The 24,654-nt window shown below is 38.5% G+C and overlaps 1 protein-coding gene and 1 pseudogene across 4 annotated transcripts; both read right to left on the reverse strand.

The window, feature by feature from the left end:
- Positions 1 to 10,087: 10,087 nt before the first annotated feature.
- Positions 10,088 to 13,604, reverse strand: LOC117625647 (annotated as a pseudogene).
- Positions 13,605 to 14,786: 1,182 nt separating this feature from the next.
- On the reverse strand, positions 14,787 to 22,665 carry LOC117625813 (probable LRR receptor-like serine/threonine-protein kinase At5g63710). Of its 4 annotated transcripts, none has more exons than XM_034357378.1 (12): positions 22,351 to 22,665; positions 21,106 to 21,120; positions 20,671 to 20,803; positions 20,485 to 20,556; positions 20,005 to 20,148; positions 19,713 to 19,784; positions 19,512 to 19,577; positions 18,352 to 18,422; positions 18,121 to 18,264; positions 17,501 to 17,842; positions 16,405 to 16,799; positions 14,787 to 15,356 (listed from the first exon to the last, which is right to left on the reverse strand). In XM_034357378.1, the coding sequence occupies exons 1-12, from the start codon at positions 22,361 to 22,363 to the stop codon at positions 15,042 to 15,044; spliced, it is 1,782 nt and encodes a 593-aa protein (XP_034213269.1). In that variant the 5' UTR covers positions 22,364 to 22,665; the 3' UTR covers positions 14,787 to 15,041. The 4 variants fall into 4 exon arrangements, with proteins under 4 accessions (XP_034213269.1, XP_034213268.1, XP_034213270.1 ...); XM_034357377.1 differs by having other exon boundaries at positions 21,106 to 21,272; XM_034357379.1 differs by lacking the exons at positions 21,106 to 21,120; positions 22,351 to 22,665 and having other exon boundaries at positions 20,485 to 20,588; positions 20,671 to 20,738.
- Between the last annotated feature and the right edge of the window lie 1,989 nt (positions 22,666 to 24,654).

The following is a 24,654-nucleotide window of genomic DNA, read 5'->3' on the forward strand; positions in this document are numbered from 1 at the left end:
TGACCTTCTCTCACGAGTTCTTCGAGATGCTCTTTCCAAGCAAAGCAATTATTCGTATTGTGCCCATGTGTCGCATGGAAGGTGCAATATTTTCTGGTATCCCTCTTGTTCGGATCTCCTTTCAAGGGTGAAGGTCTTTTTACCCAAGGTTTGTCCTTCACTTGGGCCAAAATTTGGTGTATGGGAATAGAGAACTTGGTGTAGTTCTATTTCGTTGTGGCCTCTCTTTGTGGGCGTGGCCTGCCCTTGTCTTTGTCCCTGCTGCCAAGCCTGTCGCCTCTTTGCTCTGCCCGCTTGGCCGGTCAATCTTCCTGCTCAGTGGACTTTTTCGCGGCGATTCGATCGTCATCCCCGAGTGCGTAGCGTTCTGCGGTTGCGAAGACCTCTGCCAGGGTCTGGCTGGGAGTGATAGTCAGCTCGCGATATAAGTCATGTTCTGCTGGAAGACCTTTCTTAAATGCGGAGGATGCGATTTGGTCATCGCACCCTACGATGTTGGCCTTTTCTGCTTTGAACCTCTTGATGTAATCTCGAAGGGATTCCTCGGGCTTCTTGCGCAGGTTGAACAGATGGTCAGGGTTCTTCTTGATCGTCCGATAAGAAGTGTATTCTTTAGTGAAGACGTAAGTAAGCTCCTTGAAGCTGTTGATCGACCCGGATGGCAGGGTATGGAACCAATCCTGAGCTGCTCCTCGCAAAGTCATTGCAAACACCTTGTACATTAACGCGTCTTCGGCTTTGTAGAGGATCATAAGGCTCTTGAAATGCTTCATATGACTTTCGGGGTCAGAATCGCCTTTGAAGCATGTAAAAGAAGGCGTTGAGAATCGTTTCGGAGGAGCAGCCTGCTCAATTTTGACTGTGAAAGGTGAGGAGTTTGCTCGGTCTACCTCAATGCGTAGTGCATCTTCGAAATTTCCGCCAATCTTTAAGTCTCGAAGCCGGTTATTCACAAGCTTCTCAACGTCTTCTGCACACATGGCTAGTCGGTCACGTTGATGATCTTCGCGATTTAGACGATGCTGATTGACTTCCTCATTGGCTTGCGAGGGTCGACCTTCTCGGTTGCGATGTCTAGGCGGAGTGTTGGTGGACTGCACTTGTGAGGGATTTCCAGTAGTTTGGTGACGAGAATTAGTTCTTCGAGAGCGAGTAGCAGAGCGCCTTTCTTCACGTTCCTCATTGTGATGATTGTCGAGTTGACCTCCCTGGGGGCCTATCCTTTCGCGAATGTTTCTCTGCGAACGAGCAGCAGAGCGCCTTTCTTCTTGATCCTCGTTTCGATGGCCGTCAAGTTGACCTCCCTAGGAGCCTAGCCTTTCATGAACGTCTTCCTGCTGGCCCAGGCAAGCGTGGATGTCAGGTCTTGGGCCTAGCCTATCGCGCACGTTGGTCCTTAAATTCAATCTGGACGGGAAACTTCGTCTGCTGTGAGTGTGGCTCGCGGACGCTTGCGACATGTCCGCGAGCTGATCTCGTTGTTGGGCATTTCCTTGTCCGCTTACCTGTGCTCGACCTGCTTGGTTCCCGCCGAACTGCCTGTCGGCGCGTTCGTTTATCCTTCTCTCTTCGCCCTGTTGTCCAAGGCCAAGGTTTTGAGCCAAGTTTACTTGGTTGAGGAGCTGCCTCATCAAATTGTTTTGGTCGTCCATTCTCTGAGTTAGCTGGTCAACTCTCAGATTAAGGTCTACTTGACTTCGTGGATCGGGAGGAGAGAAATGTGTGGAGCCCAATTGCACACGGGCTCGGGTTTCATTGGATGTGTACGTGGGAGCATGCGTCGAGCGTGGAGGCAATGGAGGGAGTGGTTGAAGTTGCTCCAAGATTGGGCCAAAGTCGGCGGTGGTGCTATGAAGGTGGCTAGGTTCGGCCACGGGGCCTTGAGATGGTACGGCGGCGGCGGAGGCCGGTGCGGTGGTGAGAGATGGCGGCGCCACTAGGTCGATCGCGGGATCGTGGGTGGAATGGCTTTGGGCCGTTGCGGATCTAGCCATCGCTGCGGCTTTGCCTCTCGTGTTCATGCTTCCAACCATGGTTGTTTGGAAGGCTTCGGTGGATTGGAAAATAGGAGGAACGGATTCCTTGAGCACACGTTGAGTATAACTCGCGCTCTCAATGAAAGCACCAAATGTTTGTGCAAATAATCTCACAGGAGAATATTCGCTTCTAGATCCTTCAACCTTCGATCTTCCTTCTCTCTCTTTTTCGATTCCTGTAAAAAAGACTGGAGTAAATAGACCACACCCGGGGGGTGTTGGCCAAAGGCCCTCCGATGCCTAAGTTAGTTCGAGTGTTTGTAGGAAAACAATAGCTAAGCAAAGGGTACGGAGTTTTATGTAGGTTGTAAACCGGGTGGCCGGAGTCGTGTGGAGAAAATATGGAGAGTGGAGAGGGAGAGAGAGCTTCGGGTATTTTTCTCGGGTATAAGGAGTAGGTTTAAATGTATCTTGAATGATGAATGAGGTTGTCTATTTATAGGAGCCTCGGGGCTAGGGTTTCGTAGGAATCGAGTTGGGCCTGATAATATCTGAATTAAATATATATTATCTCTTGAAAAGATAATATCTGATTTAAATGATATTATCCTCTCTTTATTAGGATAATATCTTAATTAATGATATTATCTCTTTAAATAAAGGTAATATCATATTAATTAAGATATTTATCCCAAATAATTAATTAGCCAGATAAACTGGTGTAATTAATTATTTAAAGAGATAATCTTCTTTTCCACGTGGCGTGCCCTGATTGGAGACGAAAATATATGCTCCCACAAAATCCACAACAGAATTAATAAAATATAAAATCAGCGCATTATGTTTTGGGGAAAATACACATGTTTTTGGGTTCATTCCCAACATGCCGTTGGCATTGCTTACCCTCATAACTTGTGGGGCCTTTTCTGGACCGTAAGCATTTGTTACCTTTGGTGCTAGCCCTGCAATCTAGTAGCTCAATGTTTTAGGATTATGTATCCCAGCTCTCATCTGATCAAATACTGACTTGATTTTGGACATGGAATATTACGTAACAATACGATTATGAGAATTTTATCTTTTTCTATAACTTTTATGTTATACTGACTTGGAATTTTTTGTCCATAAGTTCGCTATTATAGTAATTTGGTTTTGGACATTGATGTACTAACTATGTAATAATGGGATTGCATGATCTCCTTTGTACAAATTTGCAGTTATAGTGTTTGGGATTTTCTAAATGTTAATTCTCTGCGTGGGAGTATTTATGAGACTAGGAGTTCTTGCAGTGATCTAAACTTACTTCAAAGAAATGATGTGACCAGAATTCCAAGTAGTTCACCTCAAATTCACTTAGAAACCCAGAAAATTAGAAATCATTTTGGTATTCAACCCCTGAGATTAAAGCTTCCTCGAAGGTGAATGAAATTTTCATATACAACCTGAAAAGAAAACCCTTTTGGAAAATCATTGCCTCTTCAGACAGAGTAACCTAAAACAGTCATTCTAGACACCGCCAATGTCTGTTGGCTGAAGAGGAGAATATGAGTTTTTACAACCAGACCCAGTCCCAATTTCTAATACAACCCAACCAAGATAATTGAAATATAGTTACAATATAAATAAATGAAAAACAAAACAAAATGTAACATATAAAACTAAAAAAAGTGAAAGAAAACAAGAACTTACTAGTTTCAGCCATGGCTGTTGCAACCCACCAGGAAACAAGATAACATGGCTCAAGAGGAGAAGAAGTTAAATAATGTGATTATTATTATTATTGTTGTGATTGTGGCAGCAAATTTCCCTACGAGAATATTCGCCCAAGATTCCTTCGTCTTCTCCGCCTCTCTTTCTCTCTGCAAAACAGATCGGAGTAAAAGGACCACACCCGAGGGGTGTTGGACAAAGGCCCTCCGATGCCTAAGTTAGGTAGGGTAATTCAAGGAAAACCGGGTGCTGGAGCCTTGTGTGAGAGTGAGAAATAGAGGAGGTGGCTAGGGTTTTTGAGAAATAATTTCTGCAGAGTTTTAGTAGGAATTTAGACGTACCTTAACCTTTGTGTGTGGCCATCCTTTTATAGTGGTCTCGGAGACTAGGGTTTTAGAGGAATAATTCCGTAGATGGAAGGGAATTATTCCTCCCCTTTTTGGGATTGATTTGATTAATTAGGTAAATCAAATCCCTAATTGTGGTAGGCATCAAATCAAATCCCGATTCAATTAGGTAACTCCTCATTTAATTGGGGATCGTGGTATTTAACCAAATCAAATCTCAACCTAATTAGGTAACGTTCAATTTAATTGGATAATTCCCAATTAAATTGAGTAACTCCCAATTAGGTTGATCAATTCCCAATTTGGTCAAATAATCCCCAAATGGTAGGAATTATTTGACCTAGGGTTTGATTTAATTAGGTTCCCACAAATGCCCCCCAGCTTCTGCATGACATGTGGTGGCATGTAGGAGATGTAAATTATCTGTTGGGCTGTCCGGCTGTAACTGGGCTTCCTTCGTGGACTTGGGCTCCCGTGTAGAGGAGGTGTTTGACTAGCTTTTGTTTTATGCTTGCAGATAATGCCATCCAAAAGAAGCTCGTTCTCGACCAGGAAATGACGAAGGTTCGACAAGCTTTGAGTATCCCCGCCAAGTTTCGTGAATGGCGCTAGCTGCTGAGCGAACATCGGAAGAAAGTCGGTGGCCTGCCCCCTGCTGAAGATATTGAAAGGTGGAAGTCGCGCTGCTTGGAATTAAGTGACTTGCCAGTTGAGCAGGATGAGTCATCGACTAAGTCCCCCGAGGGTGGGAAAGCGTGCAGTAGCTCTGCTCGAGATGAAGTTGCAATTTCACGATCAGTGGATACGTCTCCGCAGCGACGGCAGCAGAGATTTTCTCTTGCCACGAACAAGTCTTCCACAACGGAGGTCTCGCCTGCTTAGAAGGCCCATATGGGAGTTGCTCCTGCCTCGTCTGTCGGGATCAAACGCCTCGTCAGCGCGAGCAGCAAGAAGGCCAATGGCATGTAGGAGGTTCGGGAAATTCTACTCAAGTCTTTGCCCGTACTGCCTAAGACCTGTGATCTGCTATGTAAGGAAACTGCTGGGAAGCAAGGTTTGGGCTTTGATTCAAGTTGATCTGCCTGAGTAGCTGGCGGATCAGGTTGTTCTGATCACGACCTTCTGTGTGAGTTGATCGACCCATGAGTTGAGGTCCACCTAACTGCGCGAGTCAAGTAGAGTGTTGTGCATCGGGCCCAACGGCATATGGGCTAGGGCTCCATTAGACGCGTACACAGGTGCATAGTCATGTGTAATCGCAGAGGAGGGAGAGAATGGATATGCTCCAAGACTGGGATGACATCGGAGTAGCCATAGGGCTGCGCAGCAAATTCGGTAGTTGAGTGGTGTGGCTGCTGCTGTGCTCCGACGGCAGGACAGAGAAGCAAAGTAGCTCCGGTAATCGGCGCTGGCAACTGCAAGGCTGTGGAGGTCCCAGGGTCATGTGGCGGCTGTTCTGCAATTCCAGCAGCTGAAGGTGGTTGCAAAGCACTACAGGAAGACTGCAAGGCATTCGCAGCCACAATTCCGTGTGGTTGTGTTGAGGTTTCCACCACGAAACCATGAGATGGGCCCATCGTGGTGGCGTTACTCTTCGTACGTCTTGTATCAACCATGGTTGTTTGAAAAAATGTGTGAAAGATGGATTTAGAGCACACTTTGAATATATCTCGCGCTCTCAATGAAAGCACCAAGGGAGAAAATTTCCCCACGAGAATATTCACCCAAGATTCCTTCGTCTTCTTCGCCTCTCTTTCTCCCTGCAAAACAGATCGGAGTAAAAGGACCACACCCGGAGGGTGCTGGCCAAAGACCCTTCGATGCCTAAGTTAGGTAGGGTAATTCAAGGAAAACTGGGTGGCCGGAGCTGTGTGTGGTGGCTGGAGCCTTGTGTGAGAGTGAGAAAGAGAGGAGATGGCTAGGGTTTTCGAGAAATAATTTCTGCAGAGTTTTAGTAGGAATTTAGACGTACCTTAACCTTTGTGTGTGGCCATCCTTTTATAGTGGTCTCGGAGACTAGGGTTTTAGAGGAATAATTCCGTAGATGGAAGGGAATTATTCCTCCCCTTTTTGGGATTGATTTGATTAATTAGGTAAATCAAATCCCTAATTGTGGTAGGCATCAAATCAAATCCCGATTCAATTAGGTAACTCCTCATTTAATTGGGGATCGTGGTATTTAACCAAATCAAATCTCTACCTAATTAGGTAACGTTCAATCTAATTGGATAATTCCCAATTAAATTGAGTAACTCCCAATTAGGTTGATCAATTCCCAATTTGGTCAAATAATCCACAAATGGTAGGAATTATTTGACCTAGGGTTTGATTTAATTAGGTTCCCACAGTGATCATGATTGATTGTGAAGATATGAATTGAGTGCTGCTGGGTTAGTGCAAGGGTCCACAATGCACTGAGAATAAAAAATAAAAAAATCAAAGGGAGGAAGAATGGAGAAAGAGGAATTTGGGAAGGCCAGTGGCAGAGAATAATATGAGAGAGAGCTACTTGGGGTTGGGGTTGGGGTTGGGTTAGGGGGTTGTGCTGCTGTAGAGTGTGTGGAGTTTGGAATGTGGAATAAGAATCAGAATCCCACTAATTACTGGGTCACTGGGCTTTAAAGTGATAACAACCATTATCTTGTTTTCTTTTATTCAAATAACAGCCATTTGGCCTTATCAGATTGTCTTTTAGATGCAATTGCAGTGTTAAGTCACCTCGCACGATTGTTTGGTAAAGTCGTTTTTACATTTCATGGCAACGTAAAATCTGTTCAATGTTTGTGCAAGGGAAATTACCCTTATACCACAAGTCCTATATGTTCGAATGTGCCTTCCTCCAAAGATAGTGTGTCCACCTCCTTGTTCTAGAGTTTGTCATGTAAATTAGAGTAGTTTAGTATATTATCACTTTTACTACACAATTTTAGTTTTTTAAAGTTTAATCATGGGCTCTCGAGAGAAACCGCTCCCCAACTTCCGTTTTCTCCATCTCTCCGTCGCATCGCATCCTCTTCCCCGACCCAATTTTCCCCTCCCCATCATTTTTCCAGTCCAACCCTCTCTCTTTATCCTTGTCCGCTCCCTTCCTCTCTGTATGTTTTGCATTTTTCAAGATTTCATCTATTTTAACCACCACCATTTCTATCAATTGTTTTATTGGGTTTCATCTTTTTTGGCGACACCAGCCGGGGAAATTCCTACAAGAAATGTTGGATAAAATTGAAACTCTAAGAGTATTTGCTTGCTTAAATGTTGAACACAAAAGCTATAGCTAAAAGCTTCAAACTTGATAAATTGAATTGAATGTAAGAGTACACCTTAAATAGGAAAAACAAAGCTACTACTACAAGTAACATGATCGTTACTGAGCAAATTTTGTGAAGCCACAATCCACGATTAAAAGCATGAAAATAAACATAGTTACCCACACTAACCATGACTCCTACAATAACCATAGGCAACAACTATTATTAAATAAATAATTTTAAAAAAAAATCTTAACACCCTCCGTTAAACTGATTTCTATATAAAACAGTTTAGTATTTAATGCTGATACCCTTCCATGAACAACGACATGTGAAGAGCAAACTCCAAGTCTGCTTTTGAGGTCTCAAACAATGGCTGTTTGAGAGGTTTCGTCAGGATATCAACAGCATGATCTTCACTCTTGCAAAACTCTAATTAAATCACATCATCTTTGCAAAGATCATGAAGAAGTGATAACGAACATCTATATTTTTGCTTCTCCCATGCATAACTGGATTCCTTAAAATTTTTATGGTAGAAACATTGTCACAAAATATTGTTGTTAGACCTTCCTGCTAATGGCCAAGAACTTCAAGTATTCTTCTCAGCCAAATGGCAGAAACATTGTCACAAAATATTGATTTAATGGATGTCACATCAATTAAATCAATGAAGTGTATTTTAATCAAGACAATTTAGAAAAACAAATACTAGAATAAATCATAAAAGAAAAAAAAATTAAATAATTTTAATTGATGTTGTTGTCCACCTCAGCTGTCACATAAGATAGTATAAAGATGTGATATAAAAATGTGGTAAGAGTATCAATATTCTTAAAGATAATAAGCACCATAAGAGTTTACAAAAAATAACACTGAAGATATCCAATACTATCCAAAACGCGAACATAAAAGACATAAACAAATGCATAAAAAATTAATACTAGCTTACTAATATTACTAAGATTACTATAGCCCCTTCACTCACGCCAGAGGATGAGGAGATGGAAATCCTGAATCATTAGGAACTCAAAGAAGCCAATAATTTATTGGGCAATTTCCAAGACCATGGCCAAGCACAAAAAATGAGACCAATGCTGCAGGAAAGAAACAAATGGATATTGGACCAAAGGCTTGTTGCACTAATAAGTTCCATATCCAAGAGACCAATGGGCCTCGTGAAGTATATTTAGAGGAAAGTTATATTAAGGGAAGACATTGCATTTGCTCTGCATCCGCTTGAATATCATAAAAAAAATTATATATATAAAAAGCAACACAAAAACAAATTAAAACATTGAGAAGCCACTTCTCAAAGTTCTAACTTCATTCATCATTGTCATCACAGGTAAATATGATTACTTCTAATTCCTTCTTCCTATTTCTTCTTCTTTTATAGTTATTCTCTCCCAAATAAAATGAAGACCTAGCTTCTATCAAGAAGAAGAGGCTGAGTGTTTGCAAATTGAGTTTTTAAAATTAACATTATCAGAAGACAATAGGAGTATCGACATATTAGATACGAGTATCGGAGTATTAGATACGAGCACACCCCTCTAGTTAAGAGTATGCTGCAACATAGTCGGTCATTAAGGTCTACAAGAATCTATTAAATGTCTTTCCAACGATCAAGTTTTTTCTAGTTTTTGGAAATACTTAATAGTGTTGTTTTTGTAGCCAAGTTATTTTAGTTATGTGAGACAAATTGTATAGAAAAGTGAGAAGTAGAGAAAGACAATAGAAATTGTTCTTAAAAGTATCTTTTGTGCTTCATAAAGCCCCTGTACTGCTAATTACCATAATAAGTGTATAGGTTACAAAACATAGAAATTATGGAGATTATAAACTTCTGTAAAAGAAAACGACACGATTTTAATTTGCGTGTTTATGTTTTTTTTTTTTCTTTAAAGAAACTATTTTCTAACCTTAAAAAGATCCAAATATACCACTAGAAGTAGGTTTTTTATTTGGGGGGAATAGATGTTTTATTAAAAATAGAGTAATGCTACACTTACCACATTTTTATCCCACATTTCTATTCCACATGATGTGGCATACCCATATTATATGCCACATCAATTAAATCAATGAAGTGTATTTTAATTAAGACAATTAGAAAAACAATTACTAGAATAAATCATAAAAAAAAGAAAATATTAAATAATTTTAATTGATGTGGCTGTGTACCTCAACTGTCGTATAAGATGGTATAAAGATGTGATATAGAAATGTGGTAAGAGTAGCAATATTCTTAAAGATAATAAGCACCATAAGAGTTTATAAAAGATAGCACTGAAAATAATCAATACTATCCAAAACCCGAACATAAAAGACAAACAAATGCATAAAAAATTAATACTAGCTTACTAATATTACTATTATTACTATAGCCCCTTCACTCACGCCAGAGGATGAGGAGATGGAAGTCCTGAATCATTAGGAACTCAAAGAAGCCAATAATTTATTGGGCAATTTCCAAGACCATGGCCAAGCACAAAAAATGAGACCAATGCTGCAGGAAAGAAACAAATGGATATTGGACCAAAGGCTTGTTGCACTAATAAGTTCCATATCCAAGAGACTAATGGGCCTCGTGAAGTATATTTAGAGCAAAGTTATATTAAGGGAAGACATTGCATTTGCTCTGCATTCGCTTGAATAGCTTTGAGATTGCCAACGAATTGTTCAACTTCTTTCTTCACGTTCAAAACAAGTTACCTCTTCTTCTATGAATTAGTTATTGAAGGCAAGGTTACTTAAGACAAACAAAACACACCTTCTAAAGGAACAGAAAAACTGGGAACTGATACACAATAAAATAAGAGAAAGCCAAATTCACGAGTTCCTCAAGAGTACATTTTACGAATTAATGACACAAAGGAAGTTTTGCAAATGATCAATACACAAGTAGATTAGTTAAATATAAGGTGCTTACAAAACAAAAAAATCAGGGCAATCATCAAGCTCAGTAGACCTTCCAAATTCACCATGTCTCTGTCAAGGCAGTGATGAAAATAATCAAAATTTCTGTTATTGGAACTTCCGTAGGCTGACACTTGATGATTTACATCACTCTAATTGCTTCAATAGGGTCCCTGAAATGATGACACATACATAGTTGATCAATTAATTTGCTTCTTGCAATCATTTCTCAATTCGGGAATTAAATTTTTTGAGAAACAACTAAAGCATGCAGATTAAACAAAACAACAAACCTCGTGTAAATTAATTTAGGGAGATTCACTAAATTAGGCAGATCAAAGCACCTTTCATACTCATTTGAAAAATCCTCTTCATAGAAAAATCATGATATCATAAATGCGAACAATTACTTACAGTTTTAGCGAGTCACCATCTCAAGATTATATATGCCGCCGAGACAGATGTTTCATAAATGTGCCTAGCGAGTCATCACCTTCTGAAGATTTTCAAGGAAACAAATATGATCATTGTTGGAATTCATACATAAGTAGGTAAATAAGAGATTGCTAGAGTTCAATTACCCGGAGGAAATGCGGATGTTTGGGATCTTAGCAGAAATCTTGGCCCACTCTCCATTGCCTTCTTCGTAATGCTCTGCAAGTCTCCGACATCTGCTGATGCCAAGAGTCTGCAGTGGTGTTTTGAAGATGAAGTCTGGCAGTGCCTTTAGCAATTCGCAGTCGCCAATTCTTAACTCAGAAAGGCACGGCATGATTGTAATTTCAGAATCTTCTTTCGTCCACTCTTCCACGCCTTCCCACTCTTCCCAATTCCACATGTCGTAAAAGCAGAGTAGTTTCAATTTTGGGAATAATATTTGGGGTGATCTGATTCTGAATGAGGTTTGATCTTCTAATCTCAAAAATTCAACACCGACCTTTTTCACTCCTTCCATACTGTATAGGGCCAGTCTTTCAAGGCATTCCAATTTCCCAAGAGGCCAAAGTTGACAGAGTGTCCCCCCATCAACAGTAAGGAATCTCAAATTGTGTAAAGACTGAATCCAATTGGGCCACGTGGTGCCATTATGATCCCAAATCCCTAAGGATTCCAAATCTGGGTGCGGTCGTAAGGCATTCAGTATTTCCACACTGTTCGTCTGCCCTGCAAAATCAACAGTGAGATTAAATAGCTTTTTGTCCCAGAATTGTGCTTTCTCAACCTCGCTCTTATCTGTGGCATCCCCCCGAAGTTGTATTTTCAGACTTCCCTCAAGGTTCAAGTTTCTCAGATCCCCAATTTGGAATGCTTCATCTTTGTCGCCACCACATGAACACACATCTAGTGTTTGCAAACTTGTTAATCTCCCTATCACTTTGGGGAACGACTTCAGAAGACCACAACCGTCAACATAAAGATGCTTTAAGTTAATCAAGTTTCCCATGTTTTCAGGCAGTTTTGTAAGGTTAGAGCAGCACACAAGGCGCAAGGTTGACAAATTGTACAAACCACAAATAGTGTCTGGTAATTTCTTCAGTATATGATTGAAAGACAAATCAATATGCCTCAAATGTATCAATTCACCAATCTCCTTCGGGAGTTCTTTGATGGGATTAAGACTCAAATTTAATGTCCTAAGACATTTCAATTGTAAAATTAAATTTGGGTCTATGGTAGTAATTCTTGAATCAAAAGTTGCGAGCGTGCGGAGATTTTTGCAATCGTAAGATGAGATAAAAAGTGGAAGTGGACCTTCAGGAACATATCTCAAGGTCAAATGACGAACTTTATCACCAAATACCTTTGATTCGCTGGTAGTTTCCTCACCATGATCGATAATCAAACACTCATTCTTGGTGAGAAATTGTACAAAGTCATGCACAATATCATGCATTTTGCAACCTGTAATGGTACTGGTGTCAAGATCTATCTCAAAATCTTGGAAAAATGACCGTGCCACTAAGTTGTCAAAAACTGCATCACCTGTTGTTCCCTTTTCTTTATTCCCTTTCGAAATAACATAGTCTTGTGCCATCCAAAGTTTAATCAAATCATCTCGTTTAAACTTGTAATCTTTTGGAAAAGTAGCACAATATAAAAGGCAACATTTAATTGTTGGGGCCAAATCATTATAACTTAGGAATAGGGGTTGGAAAACTTCTTGCTCGACCTTCTCTAGATCCCATATCTTACTATGCAAAACTTCTTTCCATTCTCCCATTTTTGTCTTATTCTGCATGAGACTACCCAAAGTCTTTGCAGCAAGAGGCAAACCTTTACACTTCTTTACAATTTCCTTACTAATATCTCCAAACTCATGTACATCCCTATCCCAAAAGGCCATGTGATTGAAGATTGACAAACAACATTCATCATTCAACTCTCTCAGATTGATCACGTTTCTTGCTCTCATCATTTTAGCAACCTCATGTTTTCTTGTGGTCACCAATATTCTGTTGCCTTTAGCACCATTTTGGATTAATGGTATCTTTAATTGTTCCCACTTTTTAGGATCATCGGTCCATACATCATCGGACAAGGAGAAACCTTTTGCCCTGGATGGATGTAGACAGACATTGCAAGACCTCATCCAACTCATTTGAATTTGGGGCGTTTTGACCAATAATGGCTTTGGCAATCTTAATCTCATCAAAAGGGTCTGAAACACAAACCCATTTCCTCAAATCAAAATGGGTTTTGACTCGGTCATCATTATAGGCTAGTTGGGTTAAAGTTGTTTTTCCCATGCCTCCCATCCCGACAATAGGGATGATAAGGAGCCCCTTCCCTTCCGCACTACTATCACTCAACAAGTTTGTTATCAAAACCTTTTTTTCATTTTCTCGACCAAATATCTCAGATATATCGACAAAAGATGCAGTTTGAGGTCGTTGAGGTTGTTGAGGTTGTTGAATGCCTAATTCTTTGCTTAGAAACTGGTACTTTTTTCTTTCCTCATAAATCTCAGTTAACTTATCATTCAGATCTTTTATTTTCAGAGCAATGTCATGGCGAAGAATCACCCTACTGACTTTGCCAAGACAAAAGTAACGGGAGAAACTAGAGAAACGTACCTTCTTCTTTGTAACAAGAGCATTTGGATCACCTTCTCTTTCTTGCTTCTCAACTTGTTGTTTGAGAATGTTTGTGTTCCACTCATCCAGCACATCCACCATCTGGTAGGATATATCTTTCAGCTCATCCAACCAGATTTTGACAGCTGGATCCGTCACTTGGCGTTGCTCTGCATCCTCAAGCACAGCTTGAATAACTCGGAGAGTCCGACTGAATTTCTCAACATCTTCCTCAACGTTCAAAACAATTTTCACCCCTCCTTCTATGTATTCATAGGTTGTCGAGGCCAACCGTTCTAGCAGCACGGAAATGAGCGCATCAGCCATTATTTTGAGCTTCAGAAAATGGTTGACAGCAGTGTTTATGAACAAGAACTGATTTGGGGATAATTGTTTGTGTTGTGGTGTTCCCTTTCTTCTGCCCAGTTTATATGCTGAGTAAGTCTTCAAGGCAAACTCCAAGTCAATTTTTAAGAAATATCTAATCTGGGGCTGGTGAGTGTGGCAGACTGTCTTTCTTGACCTTACCATACAAGACAAGATTGACGCCTTTTTAATTGATCGAGTTTTTTTATATATAAACTTTTTCCTTATACTGTTACATGAAGCATTACCAAGATGTAGTGCATAAATCTCCAACAACGCAATTTATATTAATGTTACCAAGAGTTTACCTGAACTCTACCCACTTGAATAAAGAAATGTATCAAAGATTGGTTGGACCTTGTGACATATACTGTGAGTGTAGTTTAGTCAGTTCGTGCATGTTCCCAGTAAATATCATGTAAATGATGTAAGTCATATACTTAGATATTTGAAGTTAGTAACAAGAAAATGACTTATGTTCTCTAAGCATGGGCATTTAAATGTGGAAAAGATACACCGATGTTGATTGGGCCGGTAGTATCATTGCCATGAGCTCTACATCAAGTATATTGGTTGGAGGTAATTTCTCACTTGGCATAGCAATAAGCAAAAGATCTGGAGTACAGAATAATGGTACAAGGAATCTATGAACTATTGTGATTGATAATGTACAAAATAATGATCGTAGATGTTGAAGTGGATAGACATTTCATTAAAAAATGAAGACAATTAATATTCCATTTGTGAAGACTAAAGACCAATTAGTCCATATTCTGTCCAAAACAATTAAAAAATAAGGTGTGTTACAACTCATTGGTCAAGTTGAGGATTGGAGGTATGTGTTCACCAATTTGAGCGTGAGTGTTAGTGTGAATTCTAAATATAACCTAATTTGTAGTCTCCTATTTGGACTTTATTAGGTTTAATTACTTTACTTAAGGTCCACTTCTCGTAAATTCTATTTGTAACTAGGAGAAGAATACACATTTGAGAGTTTTATCGTATTCGTTTCGACACCGAAATTTTTTCTTAACGTATGCACCTAAATGAAACTCATTCAGTTTAGCTCCAAAAGGATTCCGTTGTGGACTGAAACCTTCTTGTTGATTATTAAACCCAAGTAAAGATGAAGATTGGAAAAGATGAAGATTAAAAGTATCTTAAATCAATCCCACTCAAAATTTAATCAACAACGTCTCATAGACCACATACATATCCACCCACGCAAACGTAGTGGTTATATGAAATGAAAACTTATCTTTGGCTATATGATATCCCACAACTTTCTTTTCCTCTCTTCTCTTATCTTTTCACACACATATACATTTATACTATATATGGTACAATAATTAGTAATATTTGGGTTAATTCTAAATTAGGGAATGTAGGAAACAACTACTATCTTGCCTTGGACAATTGTATAGCTTCTTGATCATGTGTAGACTCTTCAGCCCAGGCAAACTGGTGATGAGACAGGAGTGAGAATTCGCGATTCCTTACATCCTCAAGCTGCTCCCACTCTGCCCATCTCTCTGCTAGATCCACTCCCTGCAGCAATCTAACCACTTGTGCCATTGTCGGACGGTCCTCGGGTGAGCTTTGAGTGCAAAGCAATGCGACCTGAATGACAGTCTCAACCTCTTTTGGATCGTGCATCTTCATGTGTCCATCCACAATGTCATCAAGCCTATTTTCTCTCTGCAGCTTCTTGATCTGTTGAGATCATATTTACATAATTTAATTAAGACATCAAATAGGAAGCAGCAACAAAGCATTGAAGAAGACAGTATTTACAAAAAACTTCAATGTGGTTGAAACTTGTTTCCAAAATATTGAGCTACATTGGAACCCAAGCAAGATTGAAGTTAAAGGTGACAATTTACACAGGCATCATGGAAAATGTCAAACAAGAATTATCTAGGACTCGTTTCTTAGATAAAATTAATCCCTAGTAATGAACATGAGCTGATTCTTACTAGATTATATAATAGTTAAGAGTTAGAAAGCCCCCTCCTCCTCTCTAAGAAAATTTGGCAAACCCTATAACAGTTCCCTAGCCATCCCGCCTATTCCTCCAAAATAAGGTGTAGCTGCTACTTGTTCCCCAAGAAACACCATAGTCACAATCACATCACACACTCTCATGATTATCAATGGAGCATAAATATATTGCAGTTAAGTTTCTTTAGCCCAAATTAAGTACCGCTTGTAACACTCTCATTCACCCAATGTTAGACAAGGTCCCAGCCCAAATCTATGCAAATATTCTATGTATCTAAAGTCGCCTGGGATTTTTGGAGCATGCCATGCCTGACAATCTTCTTTCTAGCATCTCCATTCAGTCCTGCCAATTTGTGGTCTTGTGACTTCCCCCTCATGGTATTATCCCTAGCCTAGAGAGAAGGTTCCATTGACCCATAATTTCTACTACTAGTTCGTAAAATTGAATAGTGGCATGCTCACCAACTAAAAGGGGTAGACATCCTTTTCTAACAATCCCATGAAGGATTATATAAATCTTCAGAGAAAGGCAGAGAAAACTTGAGAAATGAACTAATTATGTACTCGCTCATCAATTATGCATATCGATTATCTGGGAGAAAAAAGCAGAAATGCAAAAAACTTGACAAACTAACTGATAGAAGATAAAAAGATAAAAGCTGCCATAAAGGAGAGGTGCCATTTTAACGGACAAGAATCCCATCAAGTACAGATATGTCCAAAGAGTTCAGGAAGTCATATAGGAGACTATAAATCTTACATGATCAAGCAGAAGAACATCCTCCTCTTCTTCAAGCCGAGCAAAATCTATAGCACGCTGACCAGTGACAAGTTCGAGAAGTGTGATACCATATCCAAAAACATCAGTCTTTTCTGACGATTTTCCAGTGGACAAATATTCTGGGGCAATATGACCCATGGTACCACGCACTTGAGTGGTAACGTGAGTTGATTTTGTATCAACCAGCTTTGCTAGCCCAAAATCTCCAAGAACGGGCTCAAAATTATCATCTAGAAGAATGTTTGCAGCCTTTAAGTCACGGTGTATAATCTTAGGATTACAATGCTCATGTAAATACTCTAAGCCATGGGCTGCACCAAAAGCGATGCGTTTCCTTGTTGACCAGTCCAAGCCTTTCTCACCAGGTTTTAAATCTAACACATATATCAGGAAGAATATGTTATGAATTAAAAATATTGAACAGTAGATATATGAGAATCGTGATATGCCATTCCAAAGAATTAAGTGATGATTAACCTTCAAATGAACAAGCATAAAATACAAATGATGTAAATCCTATCTCCCCCCTTAAGAAGTAGGGAGGGGGGTGTTCAGGATGTCCTTACTTGAATATTGAGTTGGTTGAAGAAAATAGAAATTTGTATTTGGGAATTTGAATCACAAAATGGTGGTTATATATCAATACGTGCGATGAAAGACCTCCTCCATAAGTATGGGCTGGAAGGTGAGGTTGACCGTACGATACCTAATGGGTGTAAGTAAAATTACCAAGAAAAACAACAAAGGAAGTAAGGATTAGGGAGCATCTCAGAAAAAATTTCAAGGATGGTACCTCATGTCATAATATGTTGCAGAATTCTATTGCTAAATTAAACCACGAAAACAGAAGTAAAATTACAGGCTCTCAAATGGAACAGAACATGGCAACAAGCAATGATTTTTTCTTCTTTCTTTTGGGACTGAACACTGAATTAGGGCTTCTAATCACTTACCAAGCACAAAAAGAAGTTCAAACCATGGTTGTAAAACATGCTTGTGTTCAGAGCCACTCACACTGAAAAATGCAGAGGAGAAATAGAAAAGTAAACTCAAGCAATGCTCTTTTAGGACATACCTCTCAAGCGATACGCAACACTAAGATTTTTCATGAATGGATAAACAAGGATTCTCTCGGATGAAGTTGTACAAAATCCAATCAACCGTAAAAGATTCTTGTGAACTGCAACGCTAATGAGTTGTACTTCTCTCAAGAATGCAGCCTCTCCACCAGGACTGTTATAATCTGTAAGGCGTTTCACTGCAACCTTTACATTGTCTGAGAGGACACCTTTGTAAACTCTTCCAAAGCCCCCTTGTCCAATTATGTTGCTTTCATCGAAGTTATCTGTAGCAAGCTGAATTTCACGCCAAGAAAATCTTCTTAACTGGCCAAAGGAAATTTTGCACTCATCTTCACCTAAAATTACATTAAAATAAGAAAAGGGGGTGGAGTAGATGTTAGTTTGACAAGATTGTGTAGCTCGTGATGCGACTTTAGGCATTTGGACTTTTGAATACAGATTAAACGAATACATAAATCAAACTTGGTAAGTGATTATTTACACATCTGACTTACAAAGGGTGGGGATCGATTCTAACTTAACTAGGTTGAGATGATTTCAAATTTAAATTTTCATAACGATGCTTAGTACAAACTGAAAGTGATCTCAAAAGTAAAAGGTAAGGAAAATTTACCTGTAACATCAACAAAGACATCATGTGTTAGTTTGTGCATGCGATAATATCGATAAGCGAAAAGAGCCCCAATCAAAAGAATTACTGTTACACCACAACTTGCCGAAGTTATAACCGTTCCAAGTTTTGATTTCTTGGTTGAAACTGCCAAATTTTAAAATCATAGGTTATTCCTAGGTAATTCAAACATAGTTGGTAAACTGAAATAGTAGAGTTGTACAAAGAATAAACCTCGGAGAACAGAGCCAGAAGCACAAGGCTGCTTCAAGCTAGAACCACAAGCAAGACGTGCTCCTGTAAAACTGTAAGGATAAAACAATTAATAGCACACCATTAAGGATATATAATATAACTACTGGACAAGTATACAGTAAGTTGCAAATTATAGAATGTAGACGCAATGCTGAAGGAAAATATTATAATAACGGAAAGGTCATCTAGAACCAAATTACACAACATTGGAACCAAAGGAGTTTACGCCATTTTTTATTATAATAAGTAGGAATTTAAGCATTTGGAAAATAATATATATACATCCAAAATGATACTCGTGCTTGATGAAACTATTATAAGTGGCAGTCCAGAAGTCAGATCCTATACCTCGAACTTACTGTAATAGAAGAAGAACTAAACTCGTCTCTTAATGACCATAGCACCATTTCATGATAAAGACATTATCATACATCTTTAGTGCTGGAACTCTCTCAAACCTCTTAGTTAGAATTCTAGATTTTTAATGGGCTGGTCAGCCCAGTCCTACACCAACAGTAGGGTTGGGCGAAACCAGACTGAACCAGACCGAACCAGACCGAACCGGCTGGTTTGGTTAGGATTTTGACAAAAATTAAGGTCATACGGTTCAAAACCCAGCTCAGTGCAGCTGGTGGTTTCAATTCCCTCAGGAACGAGAGAACATAACCGAATCAATTCCCACTCTTTTTATTAATTCCACCCGTATCCCTCCTATAAAATCATCTTTTTCCCCTAGCTCTAGCCACATAAACCTATCTCTCCAGTGAAGGAATTAAACAAAGACATCCTTCGCATAACTCCTTTAGCATGCAGACAAACACAAAACAAGGATGTATTTAAAAATAATATATATTATATGAGTATGATATATATATATATATATATATATCCAATTTTCTATAACATGGTTAACCGTACTTGCGGATAACCAAGGTCGTCCGGCCAGTGCATGTTGGTAAACTGGGCGTGCAAAATCTGGTTATCCACTAGTGTGGCTAACCATATTATAGAAACACGGATATATATAAGTAATCCACATTAACTCTCTTACAATAAGAATTTGTAATTATTGCTGATGCCAATACATCAATACAATGGAATATAAAAGGAAATGAGAATCAGAGTTTAATGGGATTTACTTGAATTTTGGAATTGTAAAGAATTGCATTGGAACTCTTCCGGTTAACTCATTCGATGAAAGATCCCTGCCCAAAAAAAAAAGGAATTTATAAATGGTAAAGAATTTCACACAGTGTGCAAGCTCAGATGGGCATGCAATTATATATATTTAGGCAATAAGTCAAAGAGCAGGATTGCGAAAAAAAAAAGGAATTGCTTACAGTTCAGTCAACCCGCTAATATTTGAAAGTGTATCCGGAATATGTCCAGATATGTGGTTACCCCTCAATACCCTGAAGCACAGGTGAGATGATTAATTTTTCTTTTCTGGAGAACAGGAAAGTGTTCACAAGATAGTACTTTCCAATACAAACAGTTGTAGAACACTCAGATAAGACAACAGATAAGTAACTGCTACAGATCAAGGCAATTCCCCAATAAATACAAGAACATTTTACATATATAGACGAATAAGAAAGTTGGAATCTTTTAGGAAGGGAAATGCAGCCTTACAAATGCTTTAAATTGGACAGTTGACCCCAGGTATTGGGTATAGGACCTCTGAAATTATTGTTTGCAAGATTTAGATTCTGTAGATGTGTCATGTTGGCAAGATAAATGGGTAACAGGCCTGTTAGACTATTATCCTGGAAGTCCCTGCATAAACAAAGTTATTTTATCAAAATTCATGACTGGATGCAAAAAAAATATATTCTTCAGAATTAAACAAACAAGAACTACAATAATGAAGGCATTGGTATTATATTCCACTTTTTTCTATGACTCAGTTGACAGTATGTAAAGTTACAATGATAAAGGGAAAACTTAAACTCTCCCTCTCTCTCTCTCTCTCTCTCTCTCTCTCTCTCTCTCTCTCGGTACCAGAGCACAAACTAGTGATCCAAAATCAGGTTTCAGCCAATGGAAATAGTTATGTTACATTTTCTGACACCATCAGCCCCAGAATACTAATGCATCAAGAAGTTGACTTACAGGCTAGCCAAAAATTTCAGTTTAGTAATCGAAGGAGAAAGCGTTCCAGAAAATCCATTTGATGCCAGGCTCCTGCAAAGTAGTACATTCACAAACTAAATGTACTGCAATGATAAATGATTTTCAAAGATGGCGATATTAATAAAATATATATTTTTCATGATCATAAAATTTAGTTTAACTTACAGGGATATGACATTTCCATTTCTACAAGTGACATGAGACCAGCTAAAACAGGGGCTAACGAGATTATAATTCCAATCTGTTATTCGGCCGCTGGAATCATTCAGTGCCCTAAGCAAATCGATCAATGCTTCACCTGCACATTATCGTAAGTGAAGAACGAAATTGTATGTAGAACCATAAATGGCTGGTGAAAAGAACTTTTGTTTATATTACAATTCTGATAAATGAAAAATGAAAAATTCTTGGACTTTCTCATATATGTCATTCACTTAGACTAGTTATCAAGATTGAACAATATATGACAACGCTCTTAACTAAGTAGTGAGAAAAGTATCACTTAAATCATATCCGCATTGATAATTTCAGAACCAACCTCATTTTACAACCAGAAATAAATCTTGCTTAAAAACAAATAATAGTTAGATATCACCATACCTTCAACATCTGGATCTGTAGATGCAAAACTGACTGTTAGCAAAATGAGTAACATTAGCCAATTTATGATTGGCTTTAAAAGATGCCAGCTAGAAAATGCTCCAGACATGCCTCCTGAACTACCGACGATTATTCACCCAGACACCTCTAGCCTCTTTATGGGAAGACTGCATAAATAATTTAAAAAAAGCATTTTCAGTTGAGAGTAGAAGAGATTCCTGCCTGGAAAGCAAAGAAATTTTTTTTTATAATTGTACAGATGGAACTTAATACATTTACTACAATGAAGGAGAGGGAAAATAAACATGTTTTTGGGGTAAAATCCACAACAGAAATAATAAAATATAAAATCAGCGCATTATGTTTTGGGGAAAATACACATGTTTTTGGGTTCATTCCTGTAACAACTACTTCTGTTCATGCTGTTGGCATTGCTTACCCTCATAACTTGTGGGGCCTTTTCTGGACCATAAGCATTTGTTACCTTTGGTACTAGCCCTGTAATCTAGTAGCTCAATGTTTTAGGATTATGTATCCCAGCTCTCATCTGATCAAATACTGACTTGATTTTGGACATGGAATATTACGTAACAATACGATTATGAGAATTTTATCTTTTTCTATAACTTTTATGTTATACTGACTTGGAATTTTTTGTCCATAAGTTCGCTATTATAGTAATTTGGTTTTGGACATTGATGTACTAACTATGTAATAATAGGATTGCATGATCTCCTTTCTACAAATTTGCAGTTATAGTGTTTGGGATTTTCTAAATGTTAATTCTCTGCGTGGGAGTATTTATGAGACTAGGAGTTCTTGCAGTGATCTAAACTTACTTCAAAGAAATGATGTGACCAGAATTCCAAGTAGTTCACCTCAAATTCACTTAGAAACCCAGAAAATTAGAAATCATTTTGGTATTCAACCCCTGAGATTAAAGCTTCCTCGAAGGTGAATGAAATTTTCATATACAACCTGAAAAGAAAACCCTTTTGGAAAATCATTGCCTCTTCAGACAGAGTAACCTAAAACAGTCATTCTAGACACCGCCAATGTCTGTTGGCTGAAGAGGAGAATATGAGTTTTTACAACCAGACCCAGTCCCAATTTCTAATACAACCCAACCAAGATAATTAAAATATAGTTACAATATAAATAAATGAAAAACAAAACAAAACCAAACAAAACAAAACAAAATGTAACATATAAAACTAAAAAAAGTGAAAGAAAACAAGAACTTACTAGTTTCAGCCATGGCTGCTGCAACCCACCAGGAAACAAGATAACATGGCTCAAGAAGGAGAAGAAGTTAAATAATGTGATTATTATTATTATTGTTGTGATCATGATTGATTGTGAAGATATGAATTGAGTGCTGCTGGGTTAGTGCAAGGGTCCACAAGGCACTGAGAATAAAAAAATAAAAAATAAAAGATGAAAAGAATGGAGAAAGAGGAATTTGGGAAGGCCAGTGGCAGAGAATAATATGAGAGAGAGCTACTTGGGGTTGGGGTTGGGTTAGGGGGTTGTGCTGCTGTAGAGTGTGTGGAGTTTGGAATGTGGAATAAGAATCAGAATCCCACTAATTACTGGGTCACTGGGCTTTAAAGTGATAACAACCATTATCTTGTTTTCTTTTATTCAAATAACAGCCATTTGGCCTTATCAGATTGTCTTTTAGATGCAATTGCAGTGTTTAGTCACCTCGCACGATTGTTTGGTAAAGTCGTTTTTACATTTCATGGCAATGTAAAATCTGTTCAATGTTTGTGCAAGGGAAATTACCCTTATACCACAAGTCCTATATGTTCGAATGTGTCTTCCTCCAAAGATAGCGTGTCCACCTCCTTGTTCCAGAGTTTGTCACGTAAATTAGAGTAGTTTAGTATATTATCGCTTTTACTACACAATTTTAGTTTTTTAAAGTTTAATCATGGGCTCTCGAGAAAAACCGCTCCCCAACTTCCGTTTTCTCCATCTCTCCGTCGCATCGTATCCTCTTCCCCGACCCAATTTTCCCCTCCACATCGTTTTTCCAGTCCAACCCTCTCTCTTTATCCTTGTCTGCTCCCTTCCTCTCTATATGTTTTGCGTTTTTCAAGATTTCATCTATTTTAACCACCACCATTTCTATCGATTGTTTTATTGGGTTTCATCTTTTTTGGCGACACCGGCCGGGGAAATTCCTACAAGAAGTGTTGGATAAAATTGAAACTCTAAGAGTATTTGCTTGCTTAAACGTTGAACACAAAAGCTATAGCTAAAAGCTTCAAACTTGATAAATTGAACTGAATGTAAGAGTACACCTTAAATAGGAAAAACAAAGCTACTACTGCAAGTAACATGATCGTTACTTAGCAGATTTTGTGAAGCCACTATCCACGATTAAAAACATGAAAATAAACATAGTTACCCACACTAACCATGACTCCTACAAACTAGGAATTCTCCTATAGTCCACTAATCTCCTAACCATAGTCAACAACTATTATTAAATAAATAATTTTAAAAAAAAATCTTAACACGCTCCCTTAAACTGATTTCTACAGAAAACAATTTAGTATTTAATGCTGATACCCTTCCATGAACAACGACATGTGAAGAGCAAACTCCAAGTCTGCTTTTGAGGTCTCAAACAATAGCTGTTTGAGAGGTTTCGTCAGGATATCAACAGCATGATCTTCACTCTTGCAAAACTCTAACTAAATCACATCATCTTTGCAAAGATTAGGAAGAAGTGATAACGAACATCTATATGTTTGCTTCTCCCATGCATAACTGGATTCCTTAAAAGCTTTATGGCAAAAACATTGTCACAAAATATTGTTGTTAGACCTTGCTGCTAATGGCCAAGAACTTCAAGCATTCTTCTCAGCCAAATGGCTTGACAAAAACACGAAGCAGCTACAACAAATTCAGGTTCAGTAGTGGATAGTGTCATGATCTGCTCCATCTTTGAGGACCACGAAATAGCACCTGAACTCATCAAGAACACATGCCCATAAGTGTTTTTTCAATCATCAATATCACCCGCATAATCACTGTCAGTAAATCTGAAAAAACTTGATTTTTCATCCTTTTTGTAAAGAACACCAAAATCAGATATTCCCTTTAAGTATCGAATGATTCTATTGGCTGCCTTGAGATGCATCTCAATAGGATTCTCCATGTAACGACTTATCATACTAACAGTATGCGTGATGTTAGCCCTTGTTGAGGTCAAGTACATCAGACTTCTAACTATTTGCTTGAAGTAAGTATTGTTAATTCTCTCACCATGGGGATCTCTTGTAACTTCAAACCAATTTCAGTTGGTGTTCCAACTAGATTGCAACTCATCATCTGAAACCTTTCAAGCACTTCAAGAACATATTTCTTTTGACAAAGAAAATTCTCAGCAGCTGATTGTACTACTTATATGCCAAGAAAGTAGTGCATCAGCCACATCAAACACGTTCATCTTAGACTTCTTAAACTCATCAAACATATCACAATCATTTCAAGTGTAAATCAATTCATCAACATAAAGAGACACAATGAGCATTT

Source organism: Prunus dulcis, chromosome 4, assembly GCF_902201215.1.
Source record: "Prunus dulcis chromosome 4, ALMONDv2, whole genome shotgun sequence".
NCBI lineage: Eukaryota > Viridiplantae > Streptophyta > Magnoliopsida > Rosales > Rosaceae > Prunus > Prunus dulcis.

Excerpts from the sequence above, each read along its gene's own strand:
- LOC117625813 (XM_034357377.1), bottom strand. The coding sequence starts at position 21,214 with ATGTCTGGAGCATTTTCTAGCTGGCATCTTTTAAAGCCAATCATAAAT. Across the intron at positions 18,265-18,351 it reads TTCTGGCTCTGTTCTCCGAG|TTTCAACCAAGAAATCAAAA; the intron begins GTTTATTCTTTG and ends AAAATTTGGCAG. Across the intron at positions 16,800-17,500 it reads TGTTGCGTATCGCTTGAGAG|ATTTAAAACCTGGTGAGAAA; the intron begins GTATGTCCTAAA and ends TATATGTGTTAG.